The sequence below is a fragment of the Scyliorhinus torazame genome, chromosome 18 (assembly GCF_047496885.1).
Source record: "Scyliorhinus torazame isolate Kashiwa2021f chromosome 18, sScyTor2.1, whole genome shotgun sequence".
Classification (NCBI taxonomy): Eukaryota; Metazoa; Chordata; class Chondrichthyes; order Carcharhiniformes; family Scyliorhinidae; genus Scyliorhinus; species Scyliorhinus torazame.
Window position 1 is genome coordinate 118,330,180 of NC_092724.1, and position 22,108 is coordinate 118,352,287.

The window sequence follows — 22,108 nt, forward strand, 5'->3', positions numbered from 1 at the left end:
TGGCCTTATGGGGATCAGGGGGAAACTGGAATGCAATGGGGGGGGGGGGGGGGGGGGGGAAAGCTCTGGTTAAGCTCCATCTGGAGGACCTACACTTGGTTTTGGGCATCTCACCTCAGAGGATACAGAGCGGTGCAGCAATGATTCTGGGATTAAAAGGGCAAGAAAGCTCATTGCCATCAGTAAGCCTGTATTTCACTATGTATAAAGATCAAAGGGTGATCCAATAAAGGTGACTGATTTAAAGATCATGATGTGGCGATGCCAGTGTTGGACTGGGGTGGGCATAGTAAGAAGTCTTACAACACCAGGTTAAAGTCCAACAGGTGTATTTAGAATCACTAGTGACTCACCTGATGAAGGAGCTATGCTCTGAAAGCTAGTGATTCAAATAAACCTGTTGGACTTTAACCGGGTGTAAGACTTCTTACTGATTAAAGATCAGTAGAGTAAGCATTCCCTCTGATTGGCAAAGGTCCAGAACAAAAAGGAGCATTTCTTCACACAAAGAATGCTGAAAATTCCAAGTCCAGGAATGATATAGTTTGGTGGTTAGGGGCAACAAGGATTACAGAACCAAGGTGGGGAGGTGGAGTTGATACAGATCAGATTTAATAAATGATTTGAAGAGGACTTTTGTTCCCGTCTACTCCACCAGGGGAGTACTTTGACTCCTATAATTCATTCACTGAGCCCCCAGTTGAGAGGTAAGGGTTAACAAGTTTTTCAAAATGGTCCCGGTAAAATCCAGGCTCATCTAACAGGGAAACACTTTTTTTTATCCATCAAACGACACACAATTGTAACATCTTAATCAGAGAGACATATCAAAAATTCAGCACAAGTTGAAAGACCAATCCCCCCACCACCCCCTTAAGTGATAACACTGCATGTTAAACACCAAACTTGATAACTCTGAGCCCATGATTTTCAGGACCCTTCTGCCCTGGCTCCCGTCCCTCAGGTGCCGATGTTAACCACATTCCCACAGGATGTGCAATGCATGGAGACAAATACAGTTCTTTGATTTTGAACTTTTATTGCTTAAAATTTACACATTGATAAAAATATAGTTTCTAAAAATTACAATGTGTCTGAATTTGGACGACAAACCATTCTGTTTTACAGCTTGAAGCTACAGATCGAGAAACACTTTGATCACTGTATGTTATGCACAGGAGCAAACTCTTCTCTACAACTTGCTGTGACTAACTCAGGACCTGTGTTAATTAAATCAGACTGCGTTTGCTCCACTCCCATCAAATAGTGAAAAAAATCAATGCTGATAACAAACAGAAACATGTGCACAGAGGATCAAACTCAGCTCAGGTTTCCTGGGGGCTGCAATGGCATTTTACTTTCAGAGAAGCATTTCCATCTTACCCGTCAGTCTAGGTCATGTTGGCTTTTGATATAAAAAGTGTACAGAAAGTTCTAATTAAAAAAAAAGGAAAATGCAATGTACGTTCAGTGGCAAAATAGAATGCTGCATTTGGACCCAGACCATGACTGCGCCCCAGACTAACCCTGGATGCACTGCCTGGGAACTGGGACTAAACCCAAAACTCCCCAAGTGGCGTGAAGGCACTGCTCCCCATGGTGGTGCGTGAAACGAGAATGCCTCGAGAGACTGCTCATGGTGGAAATCACGCAGGACCTCGTCTTCACCGCAGGTCGCAGGCATTATTTCGACACGAGATCCCGAGGGTTAAAATTCGAAAGCTGGGGTAACACAATCTCGAATTTCACACCCAACCTTTTAGGAGATCAGTGTTACAATTCGAAATTGCAGTGACTCTCGAAGGTCCCCAGTTGTCTCAATAGAAGGAATTTTATCAGATCACGTGGATCATTGGGACTGACTGCAACCACTTTTTACAAAATTCCTTTTGAACTTGCCAGTGCGAGGGGCTCAGGACACCTGCCTGATTGTTGCTGTGTTATTTCACTCTTCGTTGCTTTTATTTTAAACCAAAATCTCTTGGAAGCAAATGAGAAGCCTGATAAATGTCCAGGTTCAGGAACCATTTCAGGTCAGCACTCACTTGTAGCAAATTAAAAGCAGATTACAATCATTGGCAATGCTGATAAACTAGAGAAGAACTGATAAACAAGGAATCCCTTTAATAACCGATCATCGACAAATGTTCTGAATAAAAAAGGTCCAACCCAACAGCAGACATTAACAGACAGATACTACTCTGCAAGATACAGTCATGGGGGAGGGCGAAAATCAGAGTATCAGTAACTATACCAGCAATAACTAGATATTTTTTCCAGCAGGTCAATTGGACTCAACGGCATAGATATACAAGATCGGACTGCCCCATCATGATCCAAATCAAAACTTCATTCATGGTCAGGAAGATAAGGATGAGGAATGTTGATCTTTGAGACGGAGACTTGAAACTTAAAGAGCCAATATTATTTATTGTTATAGATTGGACCGAAATGGAGGGAGGGGACTGGATGGGTTTGATGTTCTCGAATTATGCTCTAAATGATAGCATCCTTGTACAACACATCCCAGCAACCAGGGTCATTTGGAGTGTTGGAAAACTGGTCCCACAGCCATTCAAGAGAAATGCACACTCCTAGCCAGTTAGATGGAGCTCAGTGTGGGCACCTTAACCACTAAGAATGATGGGCATCTACCAGCCAAGGTGGCGCACAGGCCGACGAGACAAGGACCCTCATGGGACAGCTCCATCCATCAGCACTGACTGTATTCTCCTAGTTCAACCTGTAACACAGCCATCCCTTCTCACCAAAGCCTCGTCTTGTCATACAAACTAGTTATTTGCTAAATTAATGTAGCTGATTGACTGCAGATTTGACTTGATTTTAAAAGGGAGAATCTAAATGAAGAAAAAAACATAATTGCACACAGCAGGTTAGAGAAAGTGTGATCCAAAACCTGATCCCGTCATGGGTAAAACTCTGGGGTTCTTCGTTAAGTGTAATTTGTGTCAGTGCTTTCAAACCTTTCTTGACAGATTCACAACCCTCTGTTAATCAGGAGCGAGGAACAATTTCTGCAACAATGAAAAATCACTAGGTTTGTGAGTGAATGGAAAGTGGTTGACAGTGCGGTACTCGGTGTTCAAAGTGACTTAAAATTTGTCCTGCCTTTTAGTAATCAAAGGGTCAAGTTCAGGTAGTGACTGGGCAGTGGGGACAGTGACAGGGCAGCGTATGCACTCAAAAAGATAGGACAGTGTCCCCAACCTCACAAAACTGCCCCTGTCCAAGTTACAACTGGGATCAGGATCCAATGGTGACAGATGCCTGTGGGATGCCAGCACTCCACCCAGAGCTACTGGGAGGGGCCTTGAGCACACAAGTGTGGGCTAAAATCTCTGGTCAGAGTGAGGCAAGATGAGGACTTGTCACACTGACCCCCTGCTCAAATAACACAAACCAGGTCAACGACAACTGCACATTATGCTGGATCTGGCTTAGCACTGACCAGAGGGAGGAAAGGGTTTCATAAACCAGTGAGGGAGGGAAGGAGGGAGTGAGTGAGTGAGTGGAGGGACTCAACCCTCGGAATGTCACCAAGTTAAGATTTGCTGGGTTTGAGAAAATAAAATTATCAGAGAAATTTAAATTTTCTGGAGGTTATTAAAGCTGAAGCTGAGATTACCGAATTACAAATTGCTAAATAGTTCATTCTTCTTGCTCCAGTCCATCGGTGGGGCCCGCTTGCTTGAGCGTTTCGAATGAACCTTCTCCTTGGCCTCCGCTGCAGAGGTACTGAGGCTCAAACCCACCTCCACAGATTTACGGTTACCTTCGGGCTGGAGCTGCCAAACAAAGAGAGAGGGTGAGACAGAGAGAAAGAGAGAGATAGTGTGTCAATTTTCTTGTGACCTGCTTGAACTGAAGGATGACAAAATGGCCTGAATTTATACGCCCCTTTCGCCACGCCAAGACAACTCATAATTACGCAACTAATGATGTTTGAATGGTAATAACTTGTGTCAGAAGTTGGCACCCAGTTTGTGCCGAGCAAGATCCCACAAATAACTGCTAACCTGCTTTTAAGAAAGGTTGGCGGAGGATAAAACATTGGCCAGGACTCGAGGACAAAACTCTTCTTTGGTATGTTTCCATGCTGTACATTCGATGCATGCTTTGAATAGGATGGCGTTCCCTCAGTGCCGACCCTCTTGACAGTGCAGCACTCCCTCAGTACCAACCCTCTGGCAGCCAGCATGGCACGCCCTCAGTATCAACCCTCTGGCATCCAACGCGACACTGCCTCAGTATCGACCCTCCAGCATCCAACGTGACACTGCCTCGGTATCGACCCTCCGGTAGCACGACACTCCCTATGTATCAGCCGTCTGGCAGCGTGGCACTCCCTCAGTACCAACCCTCTGGCAGCCAGCACAACACTGCCTCAGTATCAACCCTCCGGCAGCACGACACTCCCCAAGTACCGGCCCTCTGGCAGCGTGGCACTCCCTCAGTACCAACCCTCTGGCAGCCAGCACAACACGGCCTCCGTATCAACCATCCGGCAGCACAACTCTCCCCAAGTATTGGCCCTCCGGCAGCGTGGCACTCCCTCAGTAGTGCATTGGGAGTGCCGGCTTGGGATGAAAATTTGGAGTCTCATTCTTAGACCCATAACCTTTTGATTCAGAGGTGGGAGCGCTCCACAACCAGCCAAGGCTGACCGAGCGATGATGCTGATCGAGGGGCACATGATGAAGCACCCCTTGTTCTTCATCAGGGTAATAACCCAACAGCAATCACTCAGTGCTGCATCACCATGTCTATTTATTAAATTTAAGGATTTGTTCCCCAGGCCAGAAACCTCACCCCCAACATCAACTCCTGAAGACTCTGGTCCTTTTGGTGTCCTCCATTGCCAGACGATGATCAATTGGCAAGTCGACTGCGGGAGGCATAATTGATTCAGAAATGTTTTTTATTCATGTAATGTTCTCTTATATCGCAAAGGACAGCAAAACAAGAAAAGGTGCGGATTTCCCCAGCCCAGTGAGCCTGAAAGTATTCACAGCTGCCGTACAGAGTGTTACACTGAATGACATTTCATAACAGGGAGGTTACACACACACACACACACACACATTGTTCAGGGGGAAGAGCTGTGTTTCCGCACACACCAGTACAGAGAAAGCTGATAAGAGTGTGGGGCTGGATAATCAGCATCATCCTTAGACTCTGGGAATTGGAACCATCCCTGCTCCTCGCAGCCAACACTGCCGGCTTCAGAGACCCATCAGCAGTCCCCATCTCAACAGTTATCTCGTATGACTTCAAAGCCAATGAAGGAGGTGCGAAGCTTAGACACTGCTCTAACACAGGAAACAAAAGGCAGCACTCCCAGATCAAAGGTTGTGACCTCAACCGACCATTTGGGGTCATGAGCCCTGAGGCAGCAGTGGCAACTGTGGAGAGGTGAAATCCTCCCACTGCCCCCAATGGTTCAGCAATGGAACAGAGTGTCGTTGCCCCGATTGGTCATTCTTACGGTGCCATGATCGGCGGTTCAGATCCAAGTGGCTAATCAGGGCCTTCCTTGAATGCACACATAATGGAGGTGAAGTTACTTTGAACACATGCTGTAGTGAACGGCAGGAGAGCCCGAGACTCCATTACATGTGTGCCTCAAGAGTCTCCAAAACTATTGTAGCCAAAACAATTTGCACCCACCTCCCCTCTCAACCACTGTGCCCCCCCCCCCCCCCCCCCCCCCCCAATACCCACCCTGCTCTCACTCTGGGGTCACACCAATGTACAAGCATTAAAATGGAGTTACAGTGGGAATATGTTTGGGGATATGCTTGGGAAGCAACGTCATAAACAACTGTAAAATCTACCTCAACCATCTGGGCACTTTCAGCCCTGGCTGGAGTTGTTGGAGTTGATGGGGAAGATGATGAATTCGAAGACGGTGCTGATGTGGGAGTCACTTCTGCAGCTATGTTTCCATTGGCCTGTGAATGAAAAGGTTAGTCATCACTAACAACAGAAAAGCAGCATCAAAAAACACAACGTCAGATAGAGGAATCTCAGAGACCCACAGGCTCGCTCCTCGATTCAGCCAGTTTCTAGCTCCTTCATGCTGGGAGAGATCTGGCTGGAGTATTTGGTATTCAAAATTCTCATCTAACGCAACTAAAATCTAACTGCCGAAGCGGTGTGCTCCTGACCCGGGTCCCCTCCCCACCTTCTCCATCTGAGGTCTGTGAGCTGCTCCTTGAACTGTATAACCCAGTGGGAGGATCTGCTCCAATGTGCGGACTGATTACAGTGACACAAGCGCCATTTCCTGGCTTGATTCTCAGCGTGCAAGTTTCTACATCAGTCATTAGCGGCAGTGGGTCAGTCTGATATCACTGGATTGTTGGTCCCGCGCAAATTCCGCAGGTCTAATTACACCTTACTATATTCGCAGGGTTAACGATACAACCTCTCCTTTCCCCGAGACTGAGTGAAGGGTGAAGATGGAGAATGAGATTGCAGGCAAGCCTGAACAGGAAGTACTGAGAAATTGATAGTGGAGGCTCAAGACCATCCTTCTGATCCTGGCATTATGGGTGATATGAGAAAGGTCACATTTACTACCCATTGGGATGCCACATGGTGTGGGTCTGAAGTTCTATATCGGTCGACCCAGGTAAGGAGGGCAGATTTCTTTCTCTGAACCATTTGGGCTTTCAACACCAGTCAACCTGTAACTCTGCAACTAGCCCACATCATAGAATTTACAGTGCAGAAGGAGGTCATTTGGCCCACTAAGTCTGCACCGAGTCTGCACTTGGAAAGAGCACCCTACCCAAGGTCAACACCTCCACCCTATCCCCCATAACCCAGTAACCCCACCCAACACGAAGGGCAATTTTGGACACTAAGGGCAATTTATCATGGCCAATCCACCTAACCTGCACATCTTTGGACTGTGGGAGGAAACCGGAGCACCCGGAGGAAACCCACGCACACACGGGGAGGATGTGCAGACTCCGCACAGACAGTGACCCAAGCCGGAATCGAACCTGGGACCCTGGAGCTGTGAAGCAATTGTGCTATCCACAATGCTACCGTGCTGCCCACAATGGTTGACAAGTTAACCTGGGGGCGGGAATCCAACTCAGCCTCTGGATTTACTATTCACTTATCCATTCAGGACATCAGTGGACAATGCCTGGGGTCAATGGGGGTCAATCATTCCCTGCTGAGTTGTCTGTAGCTGCCCTTCGACAGGCCAATACCAACATTGAAGGCCCAAAAGATTATCATTTTCCTATTGTGAGGGATTGAGAGTGTCAGAATGAGGCCTCTATGGCTACAGTTCATGTTATCTGGGAAACTGGAAGCTAATCCAGGGATTCTGCAACACAGCAGAGGCAGCCAGCAACTCATTCAAAAGAGCAATGTCTAGATTCTAAGTAATTGTGCAGCAGGAAGTGACTTAGCATCTTATTATCATGGTTTGCATTTGAGGTACATAGCCACATCTCGGATCATATTTCCATCACACAAAAGAGTTTTTTAACAGACTCACCAAACAGAAATGAGGATTAGAAGAACGAGCATTTACTACGCAGGTCACCTGACACAAGTAGAAGGACTCTTGGCGAAACTAGATTAGTGAGGGATTGAGTCATTAAGAATGGGCCCACTGGACAGTTATACATTAAACAGACAGCCTTCTCCATCACTTTATGTTATCCATTGCTTTGCCAGGCTGGTTATAGCGACAGCAACAAATATAATAATAATTGCTTATTGTCACAAGTAGGCTTTAATGAAGTTACTGTGAAAAGCCTCTAGTATTGAAGATTCAAACAAGAGATGGGACTGTCCCTCGAACCTATGTCACCATTTATTTGGGTCAGACTGATCTGCATCTCAACTCCCTTCATCGGTATCGGTTCTGTAACCCTTGGCCTAATGAAATCCATCAATCTCAGCTTTGAAACTTTCAATTAGCCTCACCAGTATTTTGGATGTTTTTTTTTGGGGGGGGGGGGGGGGGGGGGGGGAGGGAGGAGAAGGAGAGGATTCCAGATTTCTACTCCCCTTTGCGTGAAGTGCTTCCTAACCTGACACACCCAATGAACAGCCTAGCTCTAACCTTCGGTCTTCTGCGCTCTTTCTCTGGGCTTCCCCTCCCTACCCCAACCAGAGAAAATTGTTTCTCTGTAGACCCCATCAAATCCTTTAATTGTCATTTTAAACCTCAATTGCATCACCCATTTGTCTTCTAATGCTCAAGCCAGCATGGGCCTCGCCGATGCAATCCGTCTTCATCATTAAACTCTTCCAGCCTCAGTATGTTTCTGCTGAATCAGTGTCCCAAGACAGTTTGAGGTTTGCAAAAAAATTTATAGCACCCAATAGTTCTCCTCCCCCCCCCCCCCCCCCCCCACAAAATTACGGGGCAATTTAGCATGACCAATCCACCTTGTGTTGTGGGGTGGGAACCACGCAGACATGGGAAGAATGTGCAAACTCCACACGGACAGTGACCCAGGCCGCTCACAGGATCTCCGAATTATCTTTGCACAGCCCAGAACTAAACATGTAATAATAGGAACTTGAGGAGGCTGTTTAACCCCACAAGCCATTTAAGGAGGTGGTAGCTGATCTGTGACCTAACTCCATAAAGGCACCTTTGCCCCACATATCCCTTAAAATCTTTGATCAACAAAAATCTATCAATCTCAGTTTGAAAATTTACCATCGGTTTAGCATCAACTGCTATTGACTGCAGAGTTCCAGACTTCTGCCATTCTTAATGTTTTCTAATTACACTCCTGAATGAAAATGAAATGAAATGAAAATCGCTTATTGTCACAAGTAGGCTTCAATGAAGTTACTGTGAAAAGCCCCTAGTCGCCACATTCCGGCGCCTGTTCGGGGAGGCTGGTACGGGAATTGAACCGTGCTGCTGGCCTGTCTTGGAGCCCCTGAAAGGTCTTGCTCTAGTTTTTTTTTTTTTTTTAAACTCTTGTCCCCCTGGTCCTGGACTCCCCAACCAGCAGAAATAGCTTCTCTCCAACTACACTAATAATCCAGAGACCCTGTGGACGGCCCCGGTCACTGTCCGTGTGGAGTTTGCACATTCTCCCAGTGTCTGTGTGGGGCCCACCCCCACAACCCAAAGATGTGCAGAGTAGGTGGATTGGCCATGTTAAATTGCTCCTTAATTGGAAAAAAAGTATAAAGTAGAAAAAAAATCCAGAGACAGCAACACAGACCCGTCACCCCTGCAAAGTCCTCCTTTTGAATATCTGGGCATGTGCCAAAATTGGGAGAGCTGTCTCACAGACTAGTCAAGCAACAGCCTGACATAGACATATTCATGGAATCATATCTGTCAGATATGGTCCCAGACACCACCATTACCATTCCTGGATATGTCCAGCCCCACTGGTAGGACAGACCCACCAGAGGTGGCAGCCCAGTGGTATAGTCAGGAAGGAGTTGCCCTGGGCATCCTGAACACAACTCCAGACCCCAAGAAGTGCCACGGAACCAGGTCAAACATGGGCATGGAAATCTTCTGCTGATTACCACGTACTGTCCACCATCAGCTGATGAATCAGTACTCCTCCACTTGGAGGAAGCACCGAGGGTGGCAAGGGTGCAGAATGTATACTGGGCGGAGACTTCAATGTCCATCACCAAGAGGGTCTAGGTAGCACCCACACAGACTGAGCTGGTCGTATCCTAAAGGACATAGCTGCTGGACTGATGAGGGAACCAACAAGAGGGAAAAACAGACTTGACCTCAACCTCATCAAGCTGCCTGCCGCAGATGCATCTCTCCATGACAGTATCGGTAGGAGTGATCGCCGCACAGTCCTTGTGGAGACAAAGTCCCATTTTCACATTCAAGAGGCCCCCCATCATGTTGTGTGGCACTACCATCGCATGTTAAATGGTATAGACTACAAACAGATCCAGCAGCTCAAAACTGGGCATCCGTGAGGCACTGTGGGCCATCGGCAGGATTGTACTCAGCCACAATCTGTAACTGCATGGCCTATCACATCCCAGACTCTACCATTACCACTAAGCCAAGGGATCAACTCTGGTTCAATGAAGAGTGCAGGAGGGCTTCCCAGGCATACCCAAAAATGAGGTGTTGACCTGGTGAAGCCACTTGCATGCCAAACAACATAAGCAACAAGTAATAGACAGAGGTAAGCCATCCCACAACCAACAGAACAGATCGAAGCACTGCAGCCCTGTCACATCCAATCGTAAATGGGGGGGGGGGCTCCACAAATATCCCCATCCTCAATGATTGAGGAGCTCAGCATATCAGTGCAAAAAGTAAGACTGATGCATTCAAAGCAATCTTGAGTGGATGATCCATCTCAGCCTCTTCCAGAGATCCCCAGCATTACAGATGTCAATCTTCAATCTATTCAATTCAATCCACGTGATGTCAAGAAATAGCTGACAGTGCTGGATACCGCAAAGGCTATGGGCCCTGACAATATTCAAGCAATAGTATTGAAGACTTGTGCTCCAGAACTTGCCACACCCCAAGCCAAGCTGTTCCAGTACAGCTACAACACTGGTAATGTGGGAAATTGCCTAGGTATGTCCTGTACACAACAAACGGGACAAATCCAACCTGGACAATTACTGCTAATTAGTTTATTCTCGGTAAAGTGATAGGAGTGGTCATCAACAATGCGATCAAGCAGCACTTACTCAGCAACATCCTGCTCACCGATGTTCAGTTTGGGTCCTGCCAGGGCCACTCAGCTCAGAGCTGAATGCCAGAGGTGAGGTGAGAGTTACAGCCCTCGACATCAAGGCAGCATTTGACCGAGTATGGCATCACAGAGCCCTAGCAAAACAGGAGCCAATGGGATCAGGGGGAAAACCCTCCACTGGTTGGAGTCATACTTGGCACAAAGGAAAATGGTTGTGGTGTTTGGAGGTCAATCATCTCCAGGACATCACTGCAGGAGTTCCACGGCCCAACCATTTTCAGCTGCTTCATCAATGACTTTCCGTCCACCATAAAGGTCAGATGCGGGAATGTTTGCTAATGATTGCACAATATTCAGCACAATTCGTGACTCCTCAGAGTGGACCTGGGTTGAATGCTCTTTTGTAGGGTCGGTGCAGACTCAATGGGCCGAATGACCTCCTTCTGCACTGTAGGAAATCTATGAAAGCAGCGTGCACCAGTACAAGATGCACTTCAGGAACTCACCAAGGTTTCTTAGGCAAGGAGTTCTTCCAAACCTCACGATCACTACCATCTAGAAATAAAGGAGCCACAGATATTTGGGTACAACACCAACTGGAGGTTCACCTCCAAGTCACTCAGCATCCTGACTTGGAAGTTTATCTCCATTCCTTTACTGTCGCTGGGTCAAACTCCTGAAACGACCTCCTTAACAGCACTGTGGGTGTACCTACACCTCAGGGACTGCAACAGTTCACCCTCTCAAGGGAAATTAGGGTTGGGCAATAAATGCTAGCCTAGCCACAGACATTCACATTCCATAAATTATTATTTTTTTTTTAAAAACACTCCCCGTTACCCATAACAACTTAAAAACCTTGATCAAGTCTTAACTATCTAAATTCCCAGGAATACAACCATAGTTTGTGTAATCTCTGCTCATAATTTAACTCTCTGCACTTCAAATGGGGCTAAAACAGACCTCTCTTGTTCCTGCAATAGAACCAGAGCTACTGTAATGAAGTTCATAGTTACAGCCTCCAGCCCTTTGTGTTCCAGCCTCTCCGAGATAAAGGCCAGGATTCCATTTGTCATTAAATTATTTTAGACATTCTCTGTCCTTTGAGCTTTTAGTGATTCCTGTACTTAAGATCCCCACATCTAGGGGGGCTGGTTAGCTCCATCGGCTAGAGAGCTAGGATAGGGATCAGATTAAGGCCAACAGCACAGGGTTCAATCCCAGTTCTGGCTGAGAATGAAGACCAATAATGTTTAACTGAACAAAGTTTATACAAGGTAATTTTTCCGAAGGTCATTCACAAAATATACGACGGGTAAGTTACATTAGTATAGAAAGTAGGAGCCTTTATCCTCTTCCCTACCTTCAGTTAAAAAAATTACAGCACGTTGTCCTGGTTCAATGAATAATTATCAAGGACTTGCCTTTGGGCAGAGAGCTCAAGGAGAAGAATTTCTTACATCTTTCTGCTCTTTCATGGTTCAGAGCTTCTCACCATTTAGAAAACACTCTTGAGCTTTCTTTCTTAGGTGCACCACACACATCTGAAAAGCTGCCACCATACAAGGTTACTGCGCAAGGTAAGAACTTACGGTGTTGGGGGTGATATATTAGTCTGGATAGTGGATTAGGTAACGAACAGCAAACAGAATCGGGATAAACGGACAGCCTACAAGGCAGACCAATCCCCTACTTCATAAAATTCATAAATAGGATGTTAATGATTTAGAATTTAATGAAGCTAATCCGAAACGCGTGATCTATAGGCCTTAAACTTTCATTTTTAGTCTGTAAATTAAGGACACCTGCATTTTGCAACCTATTCTAATTATGTGTGTGCCGAATCATCATTATTGTGCAATAATTTTATTATTTTACAAGTTATTTTTATTTCAATGATTGTCTATAACGGTTATGAATTATGATTGCTGGTTTTATTTGTACCATCGTCACAATTCAGCAGCTGCCTCCATGATGTTTATGCATTAAACCCATTAAAAAAAAAAACACAGGGAAGTAACCCAGGCCCCAAACAGCACAAAAGGTGCAAGTGATCGGTGACTGAAACCCATGTTCTTGTTTTGCAACTTCTGTAGAGGTTTAACCATAACAGTGACAGGAAGGAAATTGTACCAGGCAGATCAAGGGAGTCCTATCAGAGAAAGAGATCAAGAACACATCAATTGTACAGCACAAAGTGGCTATTTAGCCAAATCTGTCTATAGTAATATACAGCTGTCAAATACCCTAATTCACGGTGTGTGGAGTTTGCACATTCTACCCTTGTTTGCGTGGGTTTCCTCCCACAGTCCACAGGTTAGGTTGATTGGCCACGCAAAATTGCCCGCGTGTCCAAAGCTGCGGAGGTTAGGTGGGGTCAGGGGGATTGGGCAGGCTGCTCTTTCAGAGGTTTAGTGCAGACCTAATGGCCTCCTTCTGAACTGTCGCAATTCTATGGAAAATACAGTCATATACAGCTGTCATATATAGTGTTATATACTGCTGTCAATGACTCCACACAAACTCTTCCCATCCTTCATCTAATCCCATCAGCATATCTTTCTATTCCCTCTCTGCCTCAAATACAATGACACTATTCACCTCAACCACTTACTGTGGTAATGAGTTCCACATTCTAATCACTTAGTCTGCTCGGTAAAGGCATTTTTCCTGAATTCCTGATTGGATTTATTAGTGATTATCTTGTATTGCTGCTTCGAGAATGTCCTCTCCCACAACCTGAAATATTGTCTCTACTCTGATCAGCAAGTTTTATCATACTCTTTATTGTCACAAGTAGGCTTCCATTAACACTGCAATGAAGTTACTGTGAAAATCCCCTAGTCGCCACATTCCAGCGCCTGTTCGGGTACACTGAGGGAGAATTCAGAACGTCCAAATTACCTAACAGCACGTCTTTCGGGACTTGTGGGAGGAAACCTGAGCACCCAAAGGAAACCCACCGCTGTGAAGAAACAGTGCTAATCACTGTGCTACCATGTCGCCTAACATTCATCCTTCAGGCAGCTCCATCAGTTTCAGCTCAGGGTACTGCACCGAATTATGCCACTAATCTTCATTCTGCACACGGATGTGTGAGATATTCACATCCTCCTGCATAGTTATTGATTGAAACAATAACGAGGTGATTTGGCATTTAAAATTGTGACGAAGGAATTAAAGTTGTTAAGGACGGAAAAGAGTGGATAGCAATAGATCACTTCCAATGAACAAAGATACAAGACTGAATAGACAGCAGAAGCTTCTTCCCAGAGAATTTTCAGGCTGTGACACGCATAGTTAGTGTCAACATTTAAGAATTTGTTCAGTAAGTGTTGAAGAGATAAGGGTAAACATTCAGGTAAACATCATGGTACAAACATACATACATACTGATGGACAGATCAACGGACCAATCAACACACACACACCACAGCCAATCACAAGCAAGAGCCTACACACTACAAAACAGGGAACATGACACTTCCCGAGCATTCCAGCAGGAGACAGCTCAGGGCACAGAGCTCACAGCAAGCCACTCAGACATCCACCATGTGCCGAGTGCCACTACAAGATAGTATTAGGAATAGGTCCACAGAATCTAGGGTTATGGTCGAACCGCAGTAACCAGTTTACCACTGCAAATAAATGTTAGCAATAAAACCGAGTTGTGCCATTCGCAACCGTGTTGGTTCGTCTGTGTAGCAGAGTACCCAAGACATCAGTCAGGTGTATGGAATAAGGATGCTGCTCCTGTGGAGGATAAACGCCCACACGGAACTGGTCAGGTCAAATGCTCTGATACTGTTATAATCTCCATCAAAAAATAGTGAAATTTTAGTGAAGGCCTCAAAAGAAATTTTGTTTCTTCAGCATAAATCTAACTGGTCTGAATGAGAGAGTGGCGGATAGAACAATTCTGAGAGCTAGAGGGTACACCTGGGGGGGGGGGGGGCACACTGGGGAACTGCAATCCCAGCCAGCCGAACACGCGCTCATCCAAAGGCAGTGGCCGATTTCAGAGCCGACATGGATCGCATGCAGCAGAAAATAACAAAACAATCAGGAGACAGACAGTCTCCTGGAACAGAACAAACCAGTCGGGTGCCAAGAAGATCCCATGGTGATAAAAACATGACAAAGGTTGTAGGTTTGGTTGGGGCAGAGTTGGGCCTTGCGGAGGAGAGAATCTGGAAGAGTCTGAGGTGCCAAATAAGGGCTGGCCAATCCTCCAGGATTGCCCTGGAATTTCCTGGAATTCTTTTTGCGGATATTGCAAACCCAGGAGGCAAGTCATTGACACGGTTAAAAAAAAAAGTGAATCTTTTCATTTTCTTTGCACACAATTTATTTTCCATTAATTATAATAATTGAGGGGCGGCACAACACCGTGGTTAGCACTGCTGTCTGAAGGCCCTGGTTCAATGCCAGCCCCGGGTCACCGGCTGTGTGGAGTTTGCACATTCACCCCACAACCCAAAGTTGTGCAGCTTAGGTGGATTAGCCACACTAAATTGCCTCTTCAGTGGAAAAAAATAATTGGGTACTCTAAATTTAAAATAAAGTTATAAATATTGTGGGGTTTGGAGAGAGACGGTTATTTGACTGGGTGAGCTGTTGGGAGGCAGGAGCTAATGACATTAGGCCTTGAGCCAGAGTTGGTATCTCTGGTGCCAAGGGAATTCAGGAATTGTGCCAAATGCCTTGGTCATTTGGGGAAAAAAACAGACATCTTCATCGTGTGTAAACAACACGTTCACAAGGAAAAAAGGAAATGGCCAGCCAGGGGACAGCCTCAAAATGCTGCGAGATGGAGGCATTTTGCTTTAATGATGCTTTTACATGGACTCCAGTAAATCACTTTGCCACAGAGCTCAGTACTGCACTGAAATAAGAGGAGTTTTCTACCTTCTGCTCGAGATCCCCATTCACAAGCAAATGTGGGAGAGGTCCTGTAAAACAAAACAAGGCATTGCTCATTAGTATTCAGGCTATGTTTCCAGAGAGAACCAACAGAGTCAAATACAGAGGCCCCCCCAAACACAGAGCCCCGAACACAACACACCAGCCCGTCGAACACAGAGCCCCGGGCACACCAGCCCGTCGAACACAGAGCCCCGGGCACACCAGCCCGTCGAACACAGAGCCCCGGGCACACCAGCCCGAACACAAGAGCCCCGGGCACACCAGCCCGAACACAAGAGCCCCGAACACAACGCGACAGCCCGTCAAACGCGACAGCCCGTCAAACGCGACAGCCCGACACAGACCGTCAAACAGAGACCGCCGGCCACAACAGCCTGTTAAACACAAGCAGTGACTTAAATATTGTTCCAACACTCTACAGTCCTTAAATTTGCTGTCTGACTTCAACACTCTCCTGACCAGCCATCACTGCAATTTCTCCAGCTTCAGTTAAGGAATGGCTCTGATCTGTCTCTTCTCCTGTATTCGCATTACGAAGTAGTGGTGTGGGAGCTGTGGCCTCAGCTGGAGTACAATTAAAGCTTTACCCCAGAGAAATCCCATTATCATAGCGTATTGAAAGATATGGGCTGTTACATAGCAACCGTTGAAAGGATTTAGTGCTCAAAAAGACCACCCAATGTTTGAGATGGAAGATCTTTCTGAAGTCAGAATTTAATTATTTCAGGAGCAGCAGCACATTACTGGAACACTGCAGGTTCAAAATCGACATTCATGCCGTGCCAAATAATTGAGATTACTGTGGATACAGAAACAGACACCGTATTGAAAGGTTCTGGGAAAGTGCACCTGCTATAAATTGTATGACCCTCAGAATCTTAGGCAAGAAGCATCTGCTGCATCATGAACAAGCACGGTGGGACCAGTACATCAAGCTGCCAGCAAAAAGCACTTTTATCCCCATCTAACCCGTGCTGTACCTGTCATGGGAGTGTTTGATGGCAGATTACAATCAAGCCCTGCCACCAATTACCTTACCAGCACATGTTGCACTGTGACAGGATGTTGGGTCTGAAGGGAGTTGGACTCAGACTGTTATCAAGTTAATGAACTTCCTTGTCTTGCCGGAGGGGCAACATCGGGCGAGTGTCACACCCCCGGCGCGGCAGTGCGGAACAATTGTCCGTTTTAGGGGATTTAGTGAGAGACGATGGATGTAACCAAAATTCAATAACTTCATATCGTCTTATCAAAGCTAATCTCTGCTGAGTTTTCATCAGGCGAAGCCTGAACGGGATCAATTGAACTTCAGATTGAAATAGAGGCACAGACTACAAGGAGAAAGAGATGATAAATGCATTGAAAGGGTTGGGTTAGTCACGGGGAGGGCTCTTCCGCAAGTGGACATTAAAGCCAGCAAGACTGCACAGTGTAGATTGGAAAAGGAGGATGGCGGCGATCGGAAGCTTTATTTGAGGAGAGATGGAAACACTGGATTGGATTGGATTTGTTTATTGTCACATGTACCGAGGTACAGTGAAGAGTATTTTTCTGCGAGCAGCTCAACAGATCATTAAGTACATGACAAGAAAAGGGAATAAAAGAAAACGCATAATAGGGCAACACAACATATACAATGTAACTACATAAGCACTGGCATCGGATGAAGCATACAGGGTGTAGTGTTACTGAGGTCAGTCCATAAGAGGATCATTTAGGAGTCTGGTGACAGTGGGGAAGAAGCTGTTTTTGAGTCTGTTCATGCGTGTTTTCAGACTTCTGTATCTCCTGCCCGATGGAAGAAGTTGGAAGAGTGAGTAAGCCGGGTGGGAGGGGTCTTTGATTATGCTGCCCGCTTTCCCCAGGCAGCGGGAGGTGTAGATGGAGTCAATGGATGGGAGGTTTGTGTGATGGACTGGGCGGTGTTCACGACTCTGAAGTTTCTTGCGGTCCTGGGCCGAGCAGGTGCCATACGAGGCTGTGATGCAGCCCGATAGGATGCCTTCTATGGTGCATCTGTAAAAGTTGGTAAGAGTCAATGTGGACATGCCGAATTTCCTTAGTTTCCTGAGGAAATATAGGTGCTGTTGTGCTTTCTTGGTAGCGTCGACGTGGGTGGACCAGGACAGATTTTTGGAGATGTGCACCCCTAGGAATTTGAAACTGCTAACCATCTCCATCTCGGCCCCGTTGATGCTGGCAGGGGTGTGTACAGTACTTTGCTTCCTGAAGTCAATTACCAGCTCTTTAGTTTTGCTGGCATTGAGGGAGAGATTGTTGTCGCTACACCACTCCACTAGGTTCTCTATCTCCCTCCTGTATTCAGACTCATTGTTATTCGAGATCCGGCCCACTATGGTCGTATCGTCAGCAAACTTGTAGATGGAGTTGGAACCAAGTTTTGCCATGCAGTCGTTTGTGTACAGGGAGTAGAGTAGGGGGCTAAGTACGCAGCCATGCGGGGCGCCGGTGTTGAGGACTATTGTGGAGGAGGTGCTGTTGTTCATTCTTACTGATTGTGGTCTGTTGGTCAGAAAATCGAGGATCCAGTTGCAGAGTGGGGAGCCAAGTCCTAGGTTTTGGAGCTTTGATATGAGCTTGGCTGGGATTATGGTGATGAAGGCGGAGCTGTAGTCAATAAATAGGAGTCTAATGTAGGAGTCCTTGTTTTCGAGATGCTCTAGGGATGAGTGTAGGGCCAGGGAAATGGTGTCTGATGTGGACTGGTTGCAGCGGTATGCGAATTGCAGTGGATCAAGGCATTCTGGGAGTATGGAGGTGATGCGCTTCATGATCAACCTCACGAAGCACTTCATTACGACTGAAGTCAGGGCCACTGGTCGGTAGTAATTGAGGCACGTTGCCTGGTTCTTCTTTGGTACCGGTATGATGGTGGTCTTCTTGAAGCAGGTGGGGACCTCGGAGTGGAGTAGGGACAGGTTAAAGATGTCCGTGAATACCTCTGCCAGCTGGTCCGCGCAGGCTCTGAGTGCACGACCAGGGATCCCGTCTGGGCCCGTCGCCTTCCGAGGGTTCACTTTCAGGAAGGCCAATCGGACTTCGGAAGCTGTGATGGTGGGTATGGATGAATTATGGGCTGCTGGGGCACTCGCCAGCGGATTGTTGGTTACCTGCTCGAACCGGGCATAGAATGCATAGAGTTCATCGGGGAGGGGTGCGCAGCTGCCAGAGATACTGTTCGGCTTCGCTTTGTAGCCCGTTATGTTGTTTAGTCCTTGCCACAACCACCGAAAGTCTGTCTGTGACTCTAGCTTGGTTTGATATTCTCTCTTGGCATTCCGGATGGCTTTGCAGAGGTCGTACCTGGATTTCTTGTATAGGTCAGGGTTGTCTGCCTTGAATGCCTCAGATCTGTCCTTCAGTAGGGAGTCAATCTCGCGATTGAGCCATGGTTTCCGGTTGGGGAACGCACGTACTGCTTTCTTTGGCACGCAGTCGTCCACACATTTGCTGATGAAGTCTGTGATGGTGGTGGCATACTCATTTAAGTTGGTTGGAACCATTTCCATAGCAGCGGAGATTTTATTACAGGTGTCTATAATTGCAAAGACCTTTGATCCAATGAAGTAGGAAAAGATCATTTACTCTGATTTGGAATGCAGTAATTGAGGAATCAATAAACTGAAATAGTCAAGAGTGGGAGGGGGAGGTCAAAGAAATCTCTGTCTATAGGGGGAGTTTTTGGTGGAAAGGGGAGGCTTAGAAAGCACATCATCCTTGAAATCAAAAAATAAATGTCCGAAGCATGGGCAGATACAGTGCTACTCAGGGCAGTTAGATTACACTAGTTTGCAATTGATATGGGCTATGTAGAGAGGGAGAGACAGTGGACGAGGTTTAGATTGCACTGTCAAACAGCCAGCACACACTAGGAGTTGAAGGACCTCCTGGCCTGTTTAAAGTTCGAAACTCACCAGTGCCAAGTAGTCCACTGATTATGAGAGCAATATGCTGAACAGGTAATATTAAAGCTCCACAGTTAACACGAACAGGAAATGAGAGGCTGTAACTAACCTGACATTACTCACAGGGCGGGGCGCCAGAGAGCAGGGGCAACATGCAGGAGTGTGAGGGGGCTAGGCACGCCAGAGAGAGCAGGGGCTGGATGGGGTGAGGGGTGCCAAAGAGCAGGGAGGGCACCAGAGAACTGGGTGAGTGTTGTGGGGGAGCTCACAATACCAACTCTGGAAGTCCTGATGCTGTGGTTTGCCTGCTGACCCCAACAGTCCAGATTGTTATTTGTGGGACATACACCACAATCTCGCCAACAGCAGCTGTCAACCCCCTGTTTACAATTCAACATCTCCAATTGTGGGTGACAGATTCAGGCAACGCTCCGTAATGGAGTCAGCTTTCATGCGCATGTCAAAAGGTGTGTACAGAATCACACTTCTGACCCTTAAGTTCTGTAGTGAGTGAGAGTGTCCCAGTTCAACTTGTACAGAACAGAGTGACTAGCGGTCCTCGGACACAGCAGTGTTGTCACAGGTAAAAATGAATGACAGTAAGTGACAGTTGGATCTTCCTCATCACATTGTAACAGTCCTTCCTGTTTATTCCCTTATTTCCCATTTATTTATGGCACAACATTTTTGATTCATGGACGATTAATGGATACGAGTCTTTAAGGCAAGTGACCTGTACCATTAATTCAAGCAGACAATTTCAGCAGCACGAGAGATCATTGTGCTGATTCATACTGGAGTTGTACACTGACCGGCACCGCCAACAGATTAGCTGGAACTCTGTTTGATTGATTTGGCTGGTGGCCAACGAATTGACCCAAACGGCTGTGCTCTTCCCAGTAACAGGTGGTGATTGGATCTGATCCCACTGCAGTGTTTTTCAGAGCTCCAAGGGTTGCGTTTAGGTTTCAGTTTTGATCTTGGTAGACCAGGAAAGGACCTGCTATCCTCTCCATCTTTCTCTAGAAAGGCTGTGTTTCTGAGCTGGCAGAGAGCCTGGATGAATCTTTAAGTATTTGCAGAGTCCAGAACCGACCACCTCGCTCACCAGAAAGCTAGAGACGTGAATGCAAACCTTGAGCTGACGACTCAGTTTGATGGAAAGTTAGGTGTCACTCCAGAAAGCCTACTGTCGAGAGTTCTACATTTTATAAACTCCGGGAACCCTGAATGAATGACTCTACAAAGAAGCCCATTACAAGTTGCAAACCAGAGATTCTAATCTGCAAGCTTGATGTGAGGAAAGTGTGCTAAAGAACCACTATTGGAAGTAAAGACTTTTCACTTTTGGCTTTCATCCTTATTATTTTTCACCCCTTTTCCCACTCTGTTTGTCTGTCTTGTATGGGTGGGTAGAGGGTGGAACAGTTAAAGGAGGTAGTAGGTATTAGCTAGTTAACCAGTCGTATTTACTGCACACATTGCATTATAATTCTTGGCATAAAAAACAGCAATCGTGTTTAAACTTACAAACCTGGTAACTGTAATTATTGGGCAGCCAAGGGCCAAAGACTTCAGGAATTCTTATAAGAATTATATTGGTTAATTCACTTGTGTTTTGACTCTGGGATGAGTGGGGCTGGAATTGACTGCACATTTCTCCAGGGTGTCGTAACAACATCCTGTGAACCTGAACAGGACGACTCAGTAATTCAGAACTCCACGAAATGAGGCAATCTGAACATATTCAAAACCAGCCAGTCTGCAAGTTGAGGTACCAAAGCACAATAAATAGTACAGGAACAGGCCCTTGAGCGCCCCAATCCGGAGCCGATCATGATGCTGGTCTAAACTAAAACCGTATGCACTTTCGGGGTGCATATCCCTCTATTGCCATCCGATTCATGTATTCGTCAAGAGAAAGGCAGCACGGTGGTGCAGTAGTTAGCACTGCTGCCTTCACGGCACCGAAGACCCGGCCGGCCCCGGGTCACTTTCCGTGTGGCGTTTGCACATTCTCCCCTGCGTGGGTCTCGCCCCCACAACCCAAAAAGATGTGCACGTTATGTGGACTGGCCATGCTAAATTGTCCCTTAATTGGAAAAAAAAAATCATTGCGTACTCTAAATTTATTTTTCAAAAATGTACTCGTCAAGATGCCTCAAATGCCACCATCATATCTGCTTCAACCATCACCTTCTCCAGCAGCGCATTCCAGACACTCACCACCCTCTTGTGTAAAAAGACTTGCCTCATATATTTCCTCTAAACTATTCCTGTTGCATCTTAAACCTATGTTCCCCTAGTAATTGGCTTTTCCACCCTGGGAAAAAGCTTCTGACCATCCACTCTGTCCATGTCACTGATAACTTGCAAACCTCTCTCAAGTCGCCCTTCAACCTCCAGTGAAAACAATCCGAGTTTATCAAAGCAAATATCCTCCAGACCAGCCACATCCCTGTAAACCTCTTGTGTAGCCTCTCCAAAGCATCCACATCCTACTGGTAGCGTGGCCAGAATTATGCTCAATATTTCAAATGTGGC

General features: G+C 46.4%; 1 protein-coding gene across 1 annotated transcript in view; it reads right to left on the reverse strand.

Annotated features, from left to right (window-relative positions):
• Positions 1 to 1,019: 1,019 nt before the first annotated feature.
• Positions 1,020 to 22,108, reverse strand: part of LOC140395446 (Na(+)/H(+) exchange regulatory cofactor NHE-RF1-like) — a 132,643-nt gene continuing 111,554 nt past the window's right edge. The window contains exons 4-6 of the mRNA XM_072483212.1: positions 15,621 to 15,664; positions 5,856 to 5,972; positions 1,020 to 3,806 (exon numbers count right to left, since the gene is read on the reverse strand). Coding sequence (XP_072339313.1) covers positions 3,651 to 3,806; positions 5,856 to 5,972; positions 15,621 to 15,664 — 317 coding nt within the window. The 3' untranslated portion in view covers positions 1,020 to 3,650. The remainder of the gene's footprint in view (positions 3,807 to 5,855; positions 5,973 to 15,620; positions 15,665 to 22,108) is intronic.